Here is a 19,996-nt window from a genome sequence, read left to right as displayed (position 1 = left end):
TTTGTGCCCGATTCAAGCAACGGTGTGTCTGGCTAGTTAAGCTCCTCACTCGTCAGTGCCGGTAGCCCCTTCCTCCAGGTTCACACCCTAATCACAGATTAGGTTGCACGGATGCAATCTATTGCATGAATCGTCTGTCTTTTCTCCAATCTGAATTAGTTTTAATGGTTCGTGCGTCACAGACTTTAAGTGTGGCGCCCGTCCCGCGCAGGTCCCAGACCTCGCTTTTTATCTTGTTTCTTCTGCGCCAAGACAAGGTCCCAGACCCCTCATAGGGTCCCAGACCTCTCACAAGGTCCCAGACCTTTCACAGGGTCCCAGACCTCTGTTTATTTCACATAGCCTTTCATTGCTTCCAAAAAAACACAGAACTTTATTACTTTACCTCCTTTCTCCTCTCCGCACACTCACAATCTATATCAATGCCTATATAACTAATGCAGAATTTGTTTTAACAGGTTTCTGCTTACCTTTTAGTTTGGCACCCGTGAGTATGTGGAGAATCGATCGGAGCGGCCTCGACTTTTGGGTTTTCGGTCTTTCTGGTAAATATTTCCCTACAGGATCACGTCGGGGTCACCAAATTTTGTCGTGTTCCTTTATCCTAAGGTAGAGAGAAGAGTCGGTCTTGGTTCAAAAAGTATTTATTTAGAAGCAATGAAAAGCTACTACATAGCTATGGGCACTCAACGTACAGCCCCAGGCCGCCTAATACTGCCGGGGAAGTCAAGAGTCGCCCCGAACGGACGACAGGTGCAATATTTATAATAGTAGGTAGAACTTCATTGGTCAATAACGAGGGGGAGTCACGTGGCTAGTGCACAGGCTGGTCCCAGCCTCTAGGCACTGGAATCCACCAATGATGAGGAGCCGCTCCCAGTTTCGTCCCTCCTCTGACCGCTGCTGGGCAAATCTTCACATTCTGACAGTTTGGTTTGGTGTTTTAAAACAAGCCTTGAATCGGCTGACGGCTTGTGAGTCTTCAGTATGGCATGCGCCTTTCCTATCTGTCCTTCAGACCCTAGTGGCAGCTGCTTGAATTCTTTCTAAGGGTAGGTCACAGTTTCTTAAGAAAACAGTGCATTCATGTATGTGTGATGTTTGAATAAAGCTGATGGAGTTTATGCTGTAATATAGTAAGTTAGGTATGAGAACAAGTTGAAGTACAGTGTATGTCGCACAGATGTACAGTCTTCTCAAACAGGCATTATCAGACAGGTGCAAGACTGAACTGCGATGTGACGCACACACACACACACACACACACACACACACAACAACCAACTTCAAGATTAAAACCAGCCAGCAACGGCTACTAACAGTCACTATGTGAAGGCCACACATTCTCCCACATATTCAGCCCAAACTGCCCCTGCCCCCTGTCCAACATACTGCATTTGTTTAGAGTTCAGTTTCATTGCCATCTTCACAGACACACACACATTCATTCTTTCTGTTAAGGTACAAACATGGTGCGCGTAAAATCCATCCTTTTCGGGGCTATAGTGTCTAATTATATTATTAAAATCCTAACAGAACTTATCAGGAGTGTGTTCCTGGATGAGATCAGCTCTTTGGTTTCCACCTCCATGTGTCTCACACACTCCTCACAGCCCGGCTGCAGAGAACTCACGTGATTAAATCCAGAGTGACCTTCGTCCTCCACACACACACACACACAACACACCCCACACACACACACACACACACACACACACACACACACACACACACAGGCATCATCTGCTCAGTTCAGGTGTGAGACCTGGATGTCAGATGGATTCTGCAGGACTGCGTGTGTTCATCAAAAGGAGCTGAACCTGAGTACCTGCCTGCAGACAAGATGGCGGACCTCTGCGAGCACATGTGCAACAGCCAACTCCGCACTCGACAGGAAATGATTGGTGGTCTTCTTCTGTGGTTTTCTCCCTCGTGAAGTTTTTATTCTTTAAGAGTGGAAACTTTTAATTCATTCATTTGTTTTAACATCTTTATTTCAGACTGTCAACATAGAAGCTCAACATACAGTGTTAAAACAGAAGGATGGTCACAAACTGCCACGTATAAATTATACATTCAGAAAATCAAATGTCCAGTGGAGTTTGAATGTGGGGCTCGTGGACACTTGATGACATCACAGGAGCAGGATGGAGGCGGGTTGTGTTTTTCTGTTGTTTGGTTTCCACTGAAGAATCCATCACTTACTTCACTTGTGTTCTGCTCTGACTCTGTTTACACCTGAAACTCCAGAAGGGGAATAATGAGCAGTTAATGAGGGAATTTACACACACACACACAGACACACACGCACGCACGCGCACACACACAGACACACACACACGCGCACACACACACACACACACACACTGTGATACAACAAATGATGAAGAGACACGTCTGACACAACCAGCAACAAACCACAGGATGAAAACTGAAGTTGGTTATTATTATTATTAGTCGTAATATTAGTAGTTGTAGTATTACTGATACATTCACTGATGTAAATAATCTGATTTATGTCATATGTTAAATTATTAAAATTTCTCAAACATGTAGAGAAATAACAAAGTACACATAACTCAAAAGTTATTGTGTTAGTGTGTATGTGTCTTAGTGTGTTAGTGTTAATGTGTGTTAGTGTGTATTAGTGTGTGTGTATGTGTTTGTTAGTGTTAGTGTGTATTTGTGTGTGTCTGTGTGTTAGCGTGTATTAGTGCGTGTGTATGTTAGTGTGTTAGTGTTAATGTGTGTGTGTGTGTTAGTGTGTATTAGTGTTAGTGTTAATGTGTGTATGTGTGTGTTAGTGTGTATTAGTGTGTGTGTGTATTAATGTGTGTTAGTGTTAGTGCGTTAGTGTTAATGTGTGTAAGTGTGTATTAGTGTTAATGTGTGTGTGTTTCTGTGTGTGTTAGTGTGCATGTATTAGTGTGTGTGTGTGTTAGTGTTAGTGTGTGTATGTGTGTGTGTATGTGTTTGTTAGTGTGGATTAGTGTGTGTGTGTGTGGTTTAGTGTGAGTATGTGTATGTGTGTGTGTGTGCGTGTATTAGTGTGTTAATGTGTGTGTGTGTGTGTTAGTGTTAATGTGTGTGTGTGTGATTGTTAGTGTGTATTAGTGTGTGTGTATGTGTGTTAGTTTTAATGTGTGTTAGTGTTAATGTGTGTATGTGTGTGTTAGTGTTAATGTGTGTATGTGTGTTAGTGTTAATGTGTGTATGTTAGTGTGGATTAGTGTGCGTGTGTTAGTGTGTTAATGTGTGTGTGAGTGTGCGTGCGTTAGTGTGCGTGCGTTAATGTGTGTGTGTGTGTGTGTGTGTGCGTGCGTTAATGTGTGTGTGTGTGTGTGTGTCAGTCAGACTGGAACAATATGGCGCCGGCAGCAGCAGCAGCGTTAGCAGCGTTAGCATCGTTAGCTCCAGGACCAGTGTCTGTGTGAATGTGACCCGGCAGGATGACCCTCTGTGCCCAGTACCTGAGGTAAGGTGGGAGCGGGTCCGCGCACCTGTCCGGACACGTGCACGCGGAGGGTTTGATTCGGCAGGTGAATTGTTTGGTGGCTAACGCTAAAGCTAACAGGTTGGGGGACCACCCCCTCAGCTCAATGTTGGCGCTAGCTAGCAGCTAGCAGCTAGCTCCTCATATCAACAAACAATCGGCGGTACGTCGTGCGGCTCCTCGCGCACATCCCGCCGGATGTTCGGGTCCAGTCGGTGCGGTTCTGTGTAGCGCTGGTGATCGGTGTCTTTAATTGGTCTGAAGTTAAGGTTAAATGCGTGTTTACCCGCCAGTGACCGAGTCGGTGTGTTATTGCTAGTTAGCTTTAGCCTGCTAGCGTCTTTCTGCGCACGTCGGGTTAGCATTAGCGAGCAGATGTGTCTTCGTGTTAAAGTTGGTTCTGGTGAGTGATCGGCGGCTTGTGAGCTGATATCAACCCGCTACATGTGTTCATCTGCCGGGTCAGCCGGTCCCAGGAGCAGGTGCTACCCAGCGGTGCTGGGGGCGGCTAACTGCTGGTTTGTTTGTGTGCCTGGTCACAGTTTGGATCCAGGTGATAGTCAGAGCCCGGCAGCAGCCCAGCCTCAACAGCAACAGACCTGATCTGTTGAGTGTATAAATGAAGTCATCAGGAAGTCTGTCTCTGGTTGTGTCTCTGTCTGTCTGTGTGTGTGTAACCTCTCTCTCTTCTCTTACATGTGAACAGACAGGCTGAGGCCCTGAAGGCTGACATGACAGGTCAGTATGATCACACGTCCTCACTACATGTGACCTGTCCTCAGGTGACCTGTCCTCACGACATGCACCTGTCCTCACTACATGTACCTGTCCTCACTACATGTACCTGTCCTCACTACATGTACCTGTCCTCACTACATGTACCTGTCCTCACTACATGTACCTGTCCCCACTACATGCACCTGTCTTCACTACATGTACCTGTCCTCACTACATGTGACCTGTCCTCAGGTGACCTGTCCTCACGACATGCACCTGTCCCCACTACATGTACCTGTCCTCACTACATGTACCTGTCCTCACTACATGTACCTGTCCTCACTACATGTACCTGTCCTCACTACATGTACCTGTCCTCACTACATGTACCTGTCCCCACTACATGCACCTGTCTTCACTACATGTACCTGTCCTCACTACATGTACCTGTCCTCACTACATGTACCTGTCCTCACTACATGTACCTGTCCTCACTACATGCACCTGTCCTCACTACATGCACCTGTCCTCACTACATGTACCTGTCCTCACTACATGTGACCTGTCCTCAGGTGACCTGTCCTCACTACATGTACCTGTCCTCACTACACGTACCTGTCCTCACTACATGTGACCTGTCCTCAGGTGACCTGTCCTCACTACATGCACCTGTCCTCACTACATGTACCTGTCCTCAGGTGACCTGTCCTCACTACATGTACCTGTCCTCACTACATGCACCTGTCCTCACTACATGTACCTGTCCTCACTACATGCACCTGTCCTCACTACATGCACCTGTCCTCACTACATGCACCTGTCCTCACTACATGCACCTGTCCTCACTACATGTACCTGTCCTCAGGTGACCTGTCCTCACTACATGTACCTGTCCTCACTACACGTACCTGTCCTCACTACATGTGACCTGTCCTCAGGTGACCTGTCCTCACTACATGCACCTGTCCTCACTACATGTACCTGTCCTCACTACATGTACCTGTCCTCACTACATGTACCTGTCCTCACTACATGTACCTGTCCTCACTACATGCACCTGTCCTCACTACATGCACCTGTCCTCACTACATGTACCTGTCCTCACTACATGCACCTGTCCTCACTACATGCACCTGTCCTCACTACATGTACCTGTCCTCACTACATGCACCTGTCCTCACTACATGTACCTGTCCTCACTACATGCACCTGTCCTCACTACATGCACCTGTCCTCAGGTGACCTGTCCTCACTACATTGGCTCAACCTGCTGTCGCCCACTTTAACTCTGGTGTTCTGGTATCACCGTTCACTTTGAATCTGGTCAGATCACCATGGTAACAGATGCAGCAGGGCTGAGTAGCTTCAGACGATCACAGTAGAGTGATGGATGTACATGATCGTTATTTCTGTTTAATTCATCTGCTTAATATTTTTTGATGAATCATTTTCTCTATGAAATGTGAGAACACGCAGAGTCCAGGTTTGTGTCAGGACGCTCAGACCTGAAGATGAAAACAGTTTTACATCATCACAAGAGTAGTGAGTTATATTGATTCTATAACTAGAACTTCTCAGTGGAGTTAACACCTCCACCAACAACAAATATAACCCTTAAAAAATATAATGAGTTCTTCTCTGATCCATAAATTATCCTTCAACAGGTTTACTGGAGTTGATCCATGCAGCTGTCTTGTTTCAACTCATTAGATTCTAGTGCAGACGCTGCATCTGAGTTTCGACACTTAACAAGATTTCTATTAATGGACCAGTTATTACACAAAACAAGTCAAACTTTTTCAAATATTTAATATTTTCTCAATATTTGTGCATGAACTTTGTCTAAAAGCAGAGAAATGATCAGATCAAACAATGAGTGACATTTGATTTTCTGAGCTTTGAACCCAGGGTCAGTATCCAGGCCCAGCGTTGTCCCCGCTGTTCCTCCAGCGGATTTACACCAGTGTTCCCACCTCTCTACTCTGTTGTGTAGATTCTAAGCTGGGGGCGGCAGAGGTGTGGACGTCTCGGCAGGCCCTGCAGGACCTGTACCAGAAGATGCTGGTGACTGACCTGGAGTACGCTCTGGACAAGAAGGTGGAGCAAGACCTGTAAGCGGCTCGGCCTCCACTCCCCCACACATCCCAGAGAAACCTGCAGTTAGTTTAGAGTTACGACAGGGAGACAGGGAACCTCTGTCTCCCTGTCGTCTCACTCCTGTGTCTCCCTGCAGGTGGAATCATGCGTTTAAGAACCAGATCACCACCCTGCAGAGCCAGGCCAAGAACCGAGCCAACCCCAACCGCAGTGAGGTCCAGGCCAACCTGTCGCTGTTTCTGGAGGCAGCAAGTGGCTTCTACACACAGGTACGAGTCCGGTGGCTCTCAGAAGTCCATCCTACCCTGTGTAAACTAAATGACCTTCACGTAACCTGGAATGAGTTTTCAGGATTCTTTTAGAATTTAGAATAAAATCTATCTTTGTAGTGTTGGATCATGCTGCTCAGAACAACAACTCTGCTGGAAAATACTTCAGAATGATAAAAATAAGGAGTTAATTTTAACTGGACGTGACTAAAATGCAGATAAACTTGTAACAGCACAATCAGAACAAGGCAGAGAGGAAGAACACATGCTCTGTTTTTTCAGTGTTTCCTCTGAAAATGAGCTTCTACCTCCTTCAGCTCTCAAAGCTCCTTAGACTTTAGGATTTAAGACTCTTTCACACCTTGTTTGGTTCAGAAGTTGGTTTGTGTTTAAAAGACGCCTGCTCTTCCTCCGGTGTCTCAGTTACTGCAGGAGCTGTGCACTGTCTTTAACGTGGACCTGCCGTGTCGCGTCAAATCGTCTCAGCTCGGCATCATCAGCAATAAACAGAGCAACACCAGCGGCATCGTCAGCCCCCAGCCCAGCTCCTGCTCCTACATCTGCCAGCACTGCCTCGTCCACCTCGGAGACATCGGTGAGAAACCTCCACACTTTGAAAACTCTCTGAGCTCAAGGTAGACATGTTCGATCCATCAGCCATTTGTGTATCAGCCAATATCATACACAGGGTTAGTAGCATACAGCAGTTAAAATACGTTATAAAAGTGAATGTCCAAGTGTCAGAATCAGGAAGTTAAAATGTTACAGAAACATCTGTAGTTGTATGTGAATCAGATTCATTTTCTGTCAATCAACTGATCATCGATCATCTCTGCTCTGATATTATCACAGTGAACAGGACAGATTAGTTTACAAGTCCTTTATAGAAACAATCTTCCACTAGGCTAATAGTAAACACTCCAATGTCATGTTTCATTTTGTGTTTCTGTGTTTCAGCCCGTTACCGTAACCAGACCAGCCAGGCGGAGTCATACTACCGACACGCAGCTCAGCTGGTTCCATCAAACGGTGAGTCGGTACCTCCCTCCTTCTAGTGCTCTGTGCTAAGCTAGGCTTATGGCTATCTTACAGTCTTATTGGATACACTGAGGAGGTGGGTGGGCTTATCTGAAACCATCCATCCAGTGTCTTCCCCTGATCTGGGCTCTGGTCACTGAAGAGGTAACTGGCCAAGTTATTTCAGACGTCCCTCTCCCCAGCAACAGTTTCCCAGCTCTTTCTGGTGGATCCTGAGGCGTTCCCAGGCCTGATGGGATGTGTAGTCCCTCCAATGAGTTCTGGATCTACTCTGTGGTCTCCTGGTTCAGGGTGCCCAGTGACCTCCAATGGAAGGCACCAAGGAGGATCCTGACTCGATGCCCGAACCACTGTCCTCTAGAGCTGCACGATGTGATGCCATTGTTGAATGTTGCGATGACCTGTGATAAATATACAAATGCTTAAGTATACGGTGTTATAGGCTTTCTGCTTTGGTTTCACTGCTATAGACGCCGTACAGAGAGTGGTCTGTGCAGACACTGGAAACAATTGAAAAGAATCATTTCCATTCCATCAACATGGTTTTATAGAAAACATTCCGCCAGGCTACAGACGCAGGGACCACGGACATCTCCACAGCCCGAGGGAGAGGACACCTTGTCTCTAAGGCTGACCCCACCCGTCTCAGGCCCCGTATTCCCCTCATTCGAGATACTTAAAAGTCCAAACCAAAGTTTTATATCTGATTTATCAAATGTCACATCAACAAAAAACAGACATCTCATAGCATAAACTATTTTGGTTTTATTGTTTCAAGTAAAACTCACTGAGCTTGTTTCGGTCATCGGTTCTGCACAAAGTCAGACCTGTTCTAAAAGTAGAAATGTGAACTTTTCTGGAGCTTGAAGCAGGTTTTCTTCAGCGGCCATGTTTATAGTGAAGTGAAGCTGCTTTTTGTCTGCTGCAGGTCAGCCCTACAACCAGCTGGCCATCCTGGCCTCTTCTAAAGGAGACCACCTCACCACCATCTTCTACTACTGCCGCAGTATCGCAGTCAAGTTCCCCTTCCCAGCAGCCTCCACCAACCTGCAGAAGGCCCTGTCCAAGGCCCTGGAGAGGTAACTGCACCGCACGCACACACTTTGACCGACGAGGACCTGAACTCAGCCTGAAACGTCTCGGGTGTTTTCTCTTCTTTGTCTCTGTAGTCGTGAAGAGGGGAAAACCAAGTGGAGTGTGTCAGATTTCATCAAGGCCTTCATCAAGTTTCACGGTCATGTCTACCTGAGTAAGAGTCTGGACAAAGTGGACGCTCTGAGGGAGAAACTGGAGGAGCAGTTTCAGGTAATGATGCCGACAGTCTGGGGTTTGTGTCGTCCTGTAACTTTACTGTGAATCACTCTGAGCGACGGCTCCAACAAAACGTGACATCAAGTTTGATGAAAACCAACTCACATTTATAGAATGAAACAATAAAACATCACTGTTGTGATTTATTAGTGAAGCTAAGTGGTATTTACAGGAATTAGGTTGACGATATTGTTACTACATTGATCAGTGCATCATTCTGTGTTCCTAATGGTTAGTCAGGTTTAAGCAGCATTCGCTTTGTCAGATGGTTGTTCTACATTTCTGACGCAAACAAAAACGCTGGTCGTTCACTTTGAAAATGTTCACATTTGTTACTGAACTGCATTGTGGGTCAGCTCGTGCTGTGTGAGGCAGAAGCTGTGACTGGAGGCAACCAATCAAATCAGGGTAATATGAAAGAGAAGCAGGAAACTGATAGTTAGCATCGGCACCAAGCGTCAGCCACACCTTCCGTCAGGTGTTCACACGTACAAGTGAGTCCAGCATCGTGAACCTCACACACACACACACACACACACACACACACACACACACACAAATTGTGGGAGACCAGGAGCAGTTGTGTAACCATCATATTTCAGCTCTGACAGACTTATCAGAGCTTATTATTATAATGAAAACAATAAGAGTGATAATTGTAAATGTAAAGATGTTGTTAATGACAGCAGCAACAGTTCATATAATGATAATTATTGTGGTCATCTGCATCCTGCAGCAGTAAAGTCAGAGATACCTGCGAAATATGAGAGAAAGAATCTATGGGAGAAAAAACACAAAGTTAGTGACATGTAAATAAATGGGGCACACTGAGAAGTTCTCAGTGTGGAGAAGTCACCTGGCTTGTGTTTGTGTGTCTGTGTGTGCAGAGGCTGATCCTGCAGAAAGCCTTCAGTTCTCAGCAGCTGGTCCACATCACAGTCATCAACCTGTTTGAGCTCCACCACCTCAGAGACCTGACGTGTGACGGCAGCGAGCCGGCCTACAGCAGCGAGCAGCAGATCAGCTGGTTCCAGCTGCTCGGACTCTTCAGTAAGAATCACTCTGTCAGAACGCTGCTCCTTCTGAATCTGATTGATTGGGTGCTTCCTGGTGTCTGATGTCACTTCCTGTGTCCTCAGTGTCCTTCCTGGGCGTCATGTGCAGCCGTGTTCTGCTCAACAAGACCAGGGGGGAGGACATCATGGGGGAGTGTCCTCTGCCGGCCATCAAAGTTTCCCTGGACTGGCTTAAACTGAAACCCAGCGTCTTCCACGAGGCCGCAGTCGACCAGAGGCAGCAGTAAGTCCATCGCCGCTCCGTCACTAACCCAACACGGAGGTGGAACATTTGTCGTCTCTGTGGTTTGATTCGTTCTGTGCTGAAGCTTGATCTCGTCTTCCTCCTCCTGTCCCTCAGTGTTTGGCCCTGGCTCGTCTCCATCCTCAACAGTTTCCAGCCCCAAGAGTACGACGTGTCCTGTTCCTCAGGTAGGACACCTGCTGCTGTTGATCCATATGCAGACCAACAGGTATTGATCAGGTTCTTGATGGAGTTCACTGGTCGATTGGTGCTCTGATCTGAGTCCTGCCGACGTTACAGTCAGCGTTAAGATGAAGAACAATGATCCAGGAACAAACAACTTTGTGTCTGAGTAGGGATGTCACGATATGATAAGTGAGTGTCTCTCCTGGGCAGCGGCTCTGAAACCTGTCACTGTGAACTCCATCAGTTCCCTCTTCTCCACTAACGTTTCAGTGGCTCACGAGAGGCAGGACACCGGTCTCAGCTGTGGCAGCTGTCCATACAAACGACCATACGTCTTTACATAAATACAATCAACACCCAGGAAAATCGGGTTTAAATTTGCTCCCTGGGGTGAATGAATGTGATAAAACAGAATTTTTACTTTAGTGTCAACATGTTTCCTTTTGAATGAGAGACTCTCAGATGTCGTCCCTGAAGGTGTGTTTGTTTTCTCCACAGTCACTCCCCTGCCAGAGGAGTTTGAGCTGCAGGGTTTCTTGGCTCTCCGGCCGGCTCTGAGGTACAGAGTCGCCTCCGTCTTTGAGTGAGAGAGTGTTTGGTCGCTCTGTGTCTGAGCTGACTTCTGTTTCTGTTTCAGGTCTCTGGACTTCACCAAAGGTCATCAGGGAATCCTGGTGGACAGAGACGGCCCGCCGGTCCACACTCGACACCAGAGACTCATCAGTCTGGGTAAATGGGTGGCAGACAACCAGCCAGGGTGAGTGTTGGTGTGTGGCTGCATCTGACAGCATTCACACTGCAGGAGCACAGAGAACCCAGCAGGTCGCGCTCTGCAGTCAGTTTATGAAGCTCTTCATTAACAAAGCAGATCGTTACATGATCAGAACGTACACGGCGAGGGAAGCTGAGCAAAATCACGTTTATCACGTTTATGAACAGAAAGTCAAACAAAGACAATAGAAAATTCTTTCTCTTATTTTCTTTTTGACGTCATTTAAACCGAAAGTCGTTGACATTTTTTCCACTTAAATTAAGAAAATAATTTTCTGATTAATAATACAAACACAGAGTTGCTACTGTTTAAATCCTGAGGGTTTTTATGTCTCCGCGCTGGCGACACCCAGTGGTTGGAGGCATTATGTGTTCATGTTGTCCCTCCGTCCCATTCTTGTGTCACCGGAAGGCCAGGAGGGCATTTCTTCAAATTTGGTTCAATCATTCATTTAGACTCATGGATTAAAAGATTAGATTTGGGTGGTCAAAGGTCACAGTGACCTCAAATTGTGAATGTAACATGTCAGGAGCGTGTGTGACACTGTAACTGGTTAGCAGTGGAATAAACCACAGGACAGTGATTCTAGTTTTCAAACCTGATGTGAAACTTCTCGTCACTGTTGCAGCTTCTCACATTTTCTTATACATGTTATTTTAAACTGATCACATGACTACTCTCTGCGTTACTGACGGTGTAACCATGAAAGTTATGAAGAGAAAGAGACGATGAAGTAAAAGTTTGACCTCAGCACGTTCTCTCTGTCTCCTCTACAGGCTGATTCAGTGCAGAGTGAGTGAGGACGGTCTCCTCCTGTTCATCACTGACATTCCAGAGCAGGCCATCGAGGAGCCGCAAGAGAGGGAGGCACCGGTGCTGCAGGAGTCGTCAAACGGCGAACAGATGCCTAACGACGGCGGAAACTCCGGCCTGAAGTCGGTGCTGTCGGCGGGGAAGACGCAGAGCTCGTGGCCTGACAGTAGTGACAGACCCGTCGTCACCTTCAAGGAGAACATCAAACCCCGAGAGCAGAGCCGCGAAATGATGCGGAACCCTCATCAGAAGGACGGCGGCAAAGAGCGCAGAGACTTCGGTAAAGGCAACGGGGCTGCTGGGAAAGGAGAGCTAAAGAGGGACGGGAAGAGGAAGAGCGAGCTGAAGAAAACCGGCCACGAGAAAACGACTGAGGCCGTAAAACAGGTAGAGAAGCTTCATCCTGAGCAGCTCAGCGGCGACGCAGCACATGACGTGTTTGACTCGTTTCCTATGTCTCAGGTGAAGGCTCAGACGGAGCTGAGGAAGACTCCGGTGTCCGAGGTGAAGAAGACTCCTGTCACTCAAACTCAAACCACCTGCTCCTCCCAGTTCATCCCCATCCATCATCCTGGAGCCTTCCCCCCCCTGCCCAGCAGACCCGGTATATATATACCCAATATATTGTGTATTATTATTTATATGCACTGTATACACACGCACATACATACATTTATATATATATATATACATATGAAGATGTATATATACAGACAGAGATCTGAATGATTGTACTGTTTTATTCTTCATGTGATTTCTGATGCCGGATTCTTCTTGTTCTGGGTTTGTACCCTGATGGTTGATGCACTTTTTGTAAATCGCTTTGGATAAAAGCTAAATGATATGTAATGATTTTCAGACATTGGTGAGATCAATTAATTTTATTTTTCTCTTGTCAGCGACAAGAGAAAAGTTGGTGTCAATTCTGCTCCTGCTTGGTTCCTCTGCAGGTTTCCCGCCCTCAGCCTACGTGATCCCTCCTCCGGTGGCGTTCCCAGGGCTCCAGGTGAATCCGGGCTTCACCTTCTCCACCGGCGTGTCCGTCCCCGGACCGTTCCTCCAGCCAGCTGCCCACACTCAGGCTGGCACACAGGTTCAGGCCGGAAAGCAGTCCCACATTCCCTACAGTCAGCAGAGGCCCTCCGGTCCAGGGCCGGGTCAGGGCCCTGGGTCCATGAACCAGAGCCCCTCCCAGGGTCAGCAGCCCCTGTCCCAGCCGCCCTCCCAGCAGGCTTTGCAGCAGTCTGTCCAGCTGCAGGTGCAGACGATGAGCCAGCAGCAGCAGTCTCCCACCAGACCGGTCCAGCAGGTCGGGATCGGGAAGAGTCCGCCTCACCTCCCAGGACTGCAACAGGTCAGGCCACAAAACACAAAACAACTTCCTGTTTCCACCTCAGTGTTAACTTTCAAACGCCAACCTAGCACAGATCGTTTGTGCGTGTTAGTGTGTGTGGTGCATCTTTTAATATATTCAAACCTTTATAAAAACAGACTGACCTCTAGTGGTGATAAGTAGACAGAACCCCTGACCCTGGTTGTGTCTGGTCTCAGTACATGCAGGTCCAGGACCAGCCGGCTCAGATATGGAACCAGGCACAGGCGGCACTGCAGAAGATGAATCCCATGCAGATGTCCATGAAGCAGCAGCCGTCACAGACGTTCTTCATGGCGTCTCCGGATCCTCTCAAACTGTACGAGCACCAGCTGCAGCCACAGCTGTCCAACATGGACAAGAAGATCAAGTTCCCCGACGCCAAGATGCAGGACTTCTACTGGGAGCCATCCTACAGGATGGGGGACGGCCTTGCCGTGATGGCAGACAGGATGAAGAGGCCCCCACCGGGTGGTATCTGCTCAGAGCAGGACGGCTCCACCGGGCCCCGGGGGCCCCCCTTTGAGGTGAGCAGCTCTCTGGGACCTGTTTGGAGGAGGTGGTCCTGTCCTCATGCTTTTCTGTCTCTATGCTGACCTCTGTAATTTCCTTCTTTTCACCTCTGTCTCACTCACTTGCCTTTCTTTCACCTCCACTTTCCTTTTTCTTCTTCCTCTCCTTCTTCTCCTCCTCTTCCTCTCACCAGGACAAGAGCTCGCCTCTCCTGCCTCCTGACCTGTTAAAATCTCTAGCAGATTTTGAGGAGGAGGAGGAGCTCGTCTTTTCTAAGCCTCCTGATTTCTTCCAGGCCTTGGCTGCTCCTCTTAGTTCTGCTCCTGGACCAAACATGTTTGTATGTACCCGACCCTCTGCAAACAGACCCATCCTGCTCTATAGCGCCACACTCTGCTCGTCAGTCTCCAGCTGCTAACTTCTTATGCCAGTATTCATAATCTATGAGAATGATCATGTGACCTTGTCGTCTCATGTGTCAAACTGCAGCGTCCATAACTTCTCCTCAGAACAACGAGGGCTTTTAATGTTAAACAACTGTGTGAACATGGTTCAGCTCAGTAAACCTCAGACCGTCACAGGTTAGACTCCGTCTCTCTCATCATGTCTGTCCCTCGTCTCTGCAGCTGTCCAACCAGACCAGGATGGAGAGCGGCCCCGAGGTCATCAGCCAATCGTCTTCTCTTCTGCCCATCTCTGGTTTCCCCATGCAGGTGAGACCAAAGAGACATGATTCACTTTTGTTCCTGTCTGTGTCACAACCATAAAAACAGACGTAGACTCTGGGTCCAGGAAGTGAAGCCAATGCAGACGTGCCTGAAACCTGTCTTCTGTGTACTGACCAGCAGGGGGCGACTCCTCTGGTAGTTTCTATAGAAGTCTATAGAAAGTGACTTCTCACTTTATAACGTCAGGAAACATTCAGGAGTTTCTGTCTCAGTCTCTAGTTTCAAGTCTTCTTCAAACAGCTGATGTTCATTTAGTGAATTATGATCATTTAGAGTCAAACAGACCATAAAGCACCGGATGTGTTGGGGGGGGGGGGATACCACAGTGTGATTGACAGCTAGCACCGTCCAATGGGTGCAGGGGGCAGGTGTAGGTGGGCGGGCAGTGTCCTCGAGCTCTCAGTCAGGCTCCACCCCCTTCCTCCTAAAATGGTTTCTAAAATTCAAGATGGCGCTGGAGTACAAGGCAAACTGAGGCTTCAGAACCGCAGCTGACGAAGGGGCGTCATGTCACATGCTGCACGGTGGACGACACGGTGGGACGACACGGTGGACGACACGGTGGACGACTGCTCCTGAATGTTCACAGAGAAACGGCTGCTAAGTGATGAGGAGGGCCTAACTCGTTGCATTATGGGAAATGTAGGCTCCAGTGTTGTTGGTTTTTTGGTTCTTGCACAGATGTGGATCATTGTGTTTCAAACTAATCTCTGTAGGTTTGAATAAAAACTTTAAACCACACGAATGGAACTGAGTGTGGCAGTATCCCAGTTCATCCACCAGAGGGCAGAGTAGATGATACTCAGACCGTGAAAACATGTTAATATGAGAAACCGCTGCATCGTCACTTAATCACAGTTCATTCACAAACAGACATTTGATCAATAACAATCAGCTGCTGATCACGTTTCTGTCCTCATGTGATCAGGAGTACAACCAGAACAGCATCTTCAGTCAGGCGTACGGCAAGACGCTGCCGCCCAGCTCCAAGCCCGACGCTCCCATGATGCACCAGGAGCCGTCCCTCTACTCCCTGTTTGAAGGGACTCCGTGGTCCCCCTCCCTCCCTGCCAGCTCAGGTACGTCTCAGCTGTAAAGACTCAAATTAAGACGAAGACTTTGATGGACCCGTCTCTGATGGAAGCTGTTTTCTCATTGGCAGACCACTCCACCCCGGCCAGCCAATCCCCTCACTCCTCCAACCCCAGCAGCCTGCCGTCCTCCCCCCCAACACACAACCACGGAGCTATGCCCTTCTCTAACTTCGGGCCCATCGGCACTCCGGACAGCCGCGACCGCCGGGTAGTGGACCGCTGGAAGGCCGACAAGACCGGTGAGGGAGGGGCGGGGTCTAGATTTAGAAAACGCAGATGAAACCTAATGAAGAGTTTTTTACGAAGGAATGTTGTATCGTTGTTTTCCAGGAGCCGTCAGCGGCTTCGGTCTGGACTACCTGCCGGCTGCTGCGTCCTCTGCAGCTTCAGACACCAGCTGGCACCAGAGCGGACCGACCGGCAGCTCCTGGACCAATCAGGAGTCTCCAATGGAGGAGTCGTCTTCCACTGTGCTGCTCGACAGCCTCAAGGTCGCTGGTTAATGAGAACGTCATGTGACTGTAACAGCTGATGCAGTTTTATCTAAATCAATACTTTTTAAACTTTATTGTCTTTGGCTTTTATAATTTGTTATTAAGTTTTTAAATTTACTCAACTTGAGTTTCAGACTTTACAAAGATTGATGCTGTTCTCACATGACGACACGTTGTCCACATGTGAGAACACGTCACAGCTGCTGCTCCCTTCAGATCTCTGATGCTGTGCTCTCTCTGCAGTCCATCTGGTCCAGCTCCATGATGCAGCCGGGCCCGTCGGCGCTGGAGCAGCTCCTCCTGCAGCAGAAACAGAAGCAGCAGCGAGGTCACGGCGCCATGAACCCGCCTCACTGAACGGCAGCCGGGCGGCGCTTTGTGTCCGGATGTAAAAACAACCACCGCCAGGAGAAACGGGAGGAAAAAAAACTAAAGTTTGACGAAGACAAGCTCCGACTAAAATGGAAAATTAAACCGGTGAGAAACGGTGGAGGCCGGGGAGGTGACACGCCCCCCCGACGAGGCTGAAACACCACCCCCACCCCCTCGGCCGTCGAGGAGCGGTGACCCCCCTCCTGGATCGGAGGGCGCGGGGTCTCTTCAACCATGGTGCCACGCGCCACGCCACTGCCGGGTTTCCTTCAACCCGCGGAAATCTGAACATTGAGGAACACAACCCCCCCCCCACCACCACCACTGCCCCAGAAGAACTGCTTTCTCCACAACTAGAAAAGGATGCCACCACCTGGACGTCTGCTCGGTCCTGACAGAGCGCCCGTTTTTAGCGTCTCTGCTGCCGCAGACTGAAGCGAGGTGCTGTGGGAGAGCGAGGACGGTGTGGTGGTCCGGTTCGGGGGGGGGGGTCAGGTGAAGCAGCGGGAGACAAAATAACAGACTGGACTTTCTGCTTTCTCCGTTCATTTTCATTACTGTGGAGGAGGAAGAGGATGAGGGTACTCTGCAGCTGATTGGTCGAATGAAGGAAGGAAAAGGGTTACAGCTATATAAATATATAAATAAATATATATTGCCATAGTTGGACTTTAAACGGGTCTTGTCTCTTAGCCGTGTTGTGAGAACGAGGACTAGACGGTGCTTTGTGACGACGGGGGTGTCCCTCACCTGGACAGACTTTGTGCGACCTTTTTGAGAGAAGAGCCGCGACGCCCGAGAGGACGACTTCGTCAGTAAAAGGGAGGAGGGGCTAAGAACACGAGACCCCGTCAGTGTTAGGGATCGTATCATCGTTAGAGATTTACAGATATGAAAAAAAACTGAGTATTTAGTGATTTGTTTGTAGCAGTTTTAGCTTCACGCTGTGACGTGAACGCAGCTTTGTCTTTTAACTTCTTCTTCCTGTTACTTCTTTAATGAAACTGCTCGATTCCGTCAGTAACTAACCTGCTTCTAATGTTTCTGTTCATCGTCTGACGGGAGGGGGGGAGAGACTCTGAAATCTCGATTCATCAGTTTTTCATCTTTAGTTACAGCTGCTCTGATTTATTTTTTTTGCCGCTGAAGCTTCTTCTTGTAAAACCTCAAAGTCACAGGAACCGAACTCGAAGCTTCTTCAGAGACGGAACCAGGAACCAGTGATTGTTGTCTCATGCTTCATCTCCTGGTTGTTGTTTGATGAACCAGGAAGTTGATGAGTCATCTGTTCTTTATTCTCTGTTTAGAACAGTTCAAAGCGCAGTTTGGTCGAATCATAAATTGAGTTCAGAGAAAGAAACTGGACGAACATTTAGTACCGAAATAAAAACTATCAATGTAATTGATTATTGTTCTGCTGATGACTCAACGATCAGGGAACCAAAGTTCCACCTGAGACTTCCTGCTCTATCACGTCCGATTTTCATTTAGCCCAAGAACCAAATGGAAAGTTCCTGAGGATCTTGAGTTCCTCTGGTTCTGTGGCTCCTCTGGTTTCTGTGGCTCCTCTGGTTCTGTGGCTCCTCTGGTTTCTGTGGTTCCTCTGGTTCTGTGGCTCCTGTGGTTCCTCTGGTTCTGTGGTTCCTCTGGTTTCTGTGGTCCCTCTGGATCTGCAGTCCCTCTGGATCTGTGACTCCTGAATCTGCGGTTCCTCTGGATCTGTGGCTCCTCTGGATCTGTGGCTCCTGTGGTTCCTCTGGTTTCTGTGGTCCCTCTGGATCTGTGGCTCCTAAATCTGCGGTTCCTCTGGATCTGTGGCTCCTCTGGATCTGTGGCTCCTGTGGTTCCTCTGGTTTCTGTGGTCCCTCTGGATCTGGTCCCTCTGGATCTGTGGTTCCTGGATCTGCGGTTCCTCTGGATCTGTGGCTCCTGTGGTTCCTATGGATCTGCGGTCCCTCTGGATCTGTGGCTCCTGGATCTGCGGTTCCTCTGGATCTGTGGCTCCTGGATCTGTGGCTCCTCTGGATCTGCGGTTCCTCTGGATCTGTGGCTCCTGGATCTGTGGCTCCTCTGGATCTGTGGCTCCTCTGGATCTGTGGCTCCTGTGGTTCCTCTGGTTTCTGTGGTCCCCTGGATCTGTGGTTCTGCGGTTCCTCTGGTTCTGCGGTTCGTGTTGTGACAGTTTGGGTTTTTTCTTTCTGTGGGTTCTACCTTGTCGAGTGTTTACATGGCATCAGTCCTGGTTCTTTTAGAGCCAATCAGGAAGCATTGAGTGACAGCTGGCCAGTGGGACACTGAGGCTCTAGCGCCCCCTTCAGGCTTTAGGCTGCTGCAGTGTAAAGACCATGGAGGTTTAATTCAGGCAGACGTCACAAACATGTCTGTTTTCTGTGATAGTTTCATGTTGCATTAATAAAATAAAAAGTTGAATGTGGATGAAGCGTCTCACTCGCAGCTCGACGGCTTCGGTCTCCTTTGGCGTGTTTTTCCTTTTTCTAAATGGACTCTGATGCGGCGATGACATTCCGCTGTGTGAGATGTTCGGGCAGCGTCAGGGCGGCTGCTCCTCATTGGTCAGCGCTGATGTGTTAATGGGAAACATTTGACTCTGTAGACTTTCAGAATTGGTGGAATGAGCCTTTAAATAAACGTGAACTATGTTCTCCTCGACACCGTCTCCGTGTTTATCTGATCTGTTTTCAGCTGGAAGAAAGATTCACTTCTACAAAGCTGAAGAACCAGTTCATCCTCACAACCCAGTGGAGTTCACCCTCTCTACCAGCTGGTGGCGATAATGAACCGATTTGTCAACCACCAGTAAACCTCAAGAAGATATCATTTCTGACAGAACACACGTTGTTTATTAAAGGAAACATTTTCTGTTTATCTTCATGTTGATGATATGAATTAGTTGTGAAATGTTTTCATGCTTTAATGTTTCTCAGACCGTCGCTGCAGCTCCTCTCTTCAGCCTCTGTCTCTTTAAGACCCCCCCCTCCTGATAAAGTCTGCTCTAATTGGTCAGCTGCTCTGCTCTGTTGTGATTGGTCAACAGCTCACAGTGGTGACACCTAGTGGTTTGAAGAAAACCAAACAAAAGGTGACGTCTGTGTCGTATATTTTAAGCAGCAGTGATGTTGAAGATGATGATGAAGGAATCTCCGCGGACACTGTTCTTGCTTGTATAATAAGGTTTATTACACAGAAGTTACAGGTCAGGACGGGTACCTAGGTATACCCGGAGACGTTCTCGGCCAATTCAGAAGTCTCAGTCGCCGGTGCCGGACAAGCATTCATATAGGGAACTTGTTTACGCCCAAAACTAGAGATAAAATGACATCATACATAGGGGCATCTAATTCGAAACATGCTTCCTACTTGAAGATGGGAACCTCTCCACCTAACAGGTCAAAGAGCATTCTCAGGAA

General features: G+C 48.1%; 1 protein-coding gene across 2 annotated transcripts; it reads left to right on the top strand.

Annotated features, from left to right (window-relative positions):
• The first annotated feature begins 3,336 nt into the window (after positions 1 to 3,336).
• Positions 3,337 to 19,238, top strand: smg7 (SMG7 nonsense mediated mRNA decay factor). Of its 2 annotated transcripts, XM_035169656.2 has the most exons (23): positions 3,337 to 3,475; positions 4,200 to 4,231; positions 6,204 to 6,321; positions 6,444 to 6,576; positions 7,000 to 7,171; positions 7,534 to 7,605; positions 8,543 to 8,693; positions 8,784 to 8,919; positions 9,813 to 9,975; positions 10,065 to 10,224; positions 10,342 to 10,412; positions 10,909 to 10,969; positions 11,048 to 11,167; positions 11,959 to 12,382; positions 12,458 to 12,599; positions 12,946 to 13,349; positions 13,547 to 13,894; positions 14,074 to 14,220; positions 14,507 to 14,593; positions 15,537 to 15,687; positions 15,771 to 15,941; positions 16,033 to 16,193; positions 16,440 to 19,238. In XM_035169656.2, the coding sequence occupies exons 1-23, from the start codon at positions 3,450 to 3,452 to the stop codon at positions 16,551 to 16,553; spliced, it is 3,564 nt and encodes a 1,187-aa protein (XP_035025547.1). In that variant the 5' UTR covers positions 3,337 to 3,449; the 3' UTR covers positions 16,554 to 19,238. The 2 variants fall into 2 exon arrangements, with proteins under 2 accessions (XP_035025547.1, XP_035025548.1); XM_035169657.2 differs by lacking the exon at positions 14,074 to 14,220.
• Positions 19,239 to 19,996: the final 758 nt, after the last annotated feature.

The sequence above is a fragment of the Hippoglossus stenolepis genome, chromosome 11, assembly GCF_022539355.2.
Source record: "Hippoglossus stenolepis isolate QCI-W04-F060 chromosome 11, HSTE1.2, whole genome shotgun sequence".
Classification (NCBI taxonomy): Eukaryota; Metazoa; Chordata; class Actinopteri; order Pleuronectiformes; family Pleuronectidae; genus Hippoglossus; species Hippoglossus stenolepis.
This window is presented reverse-complemented; position numbering and strand designations above follow the sequence as displayed.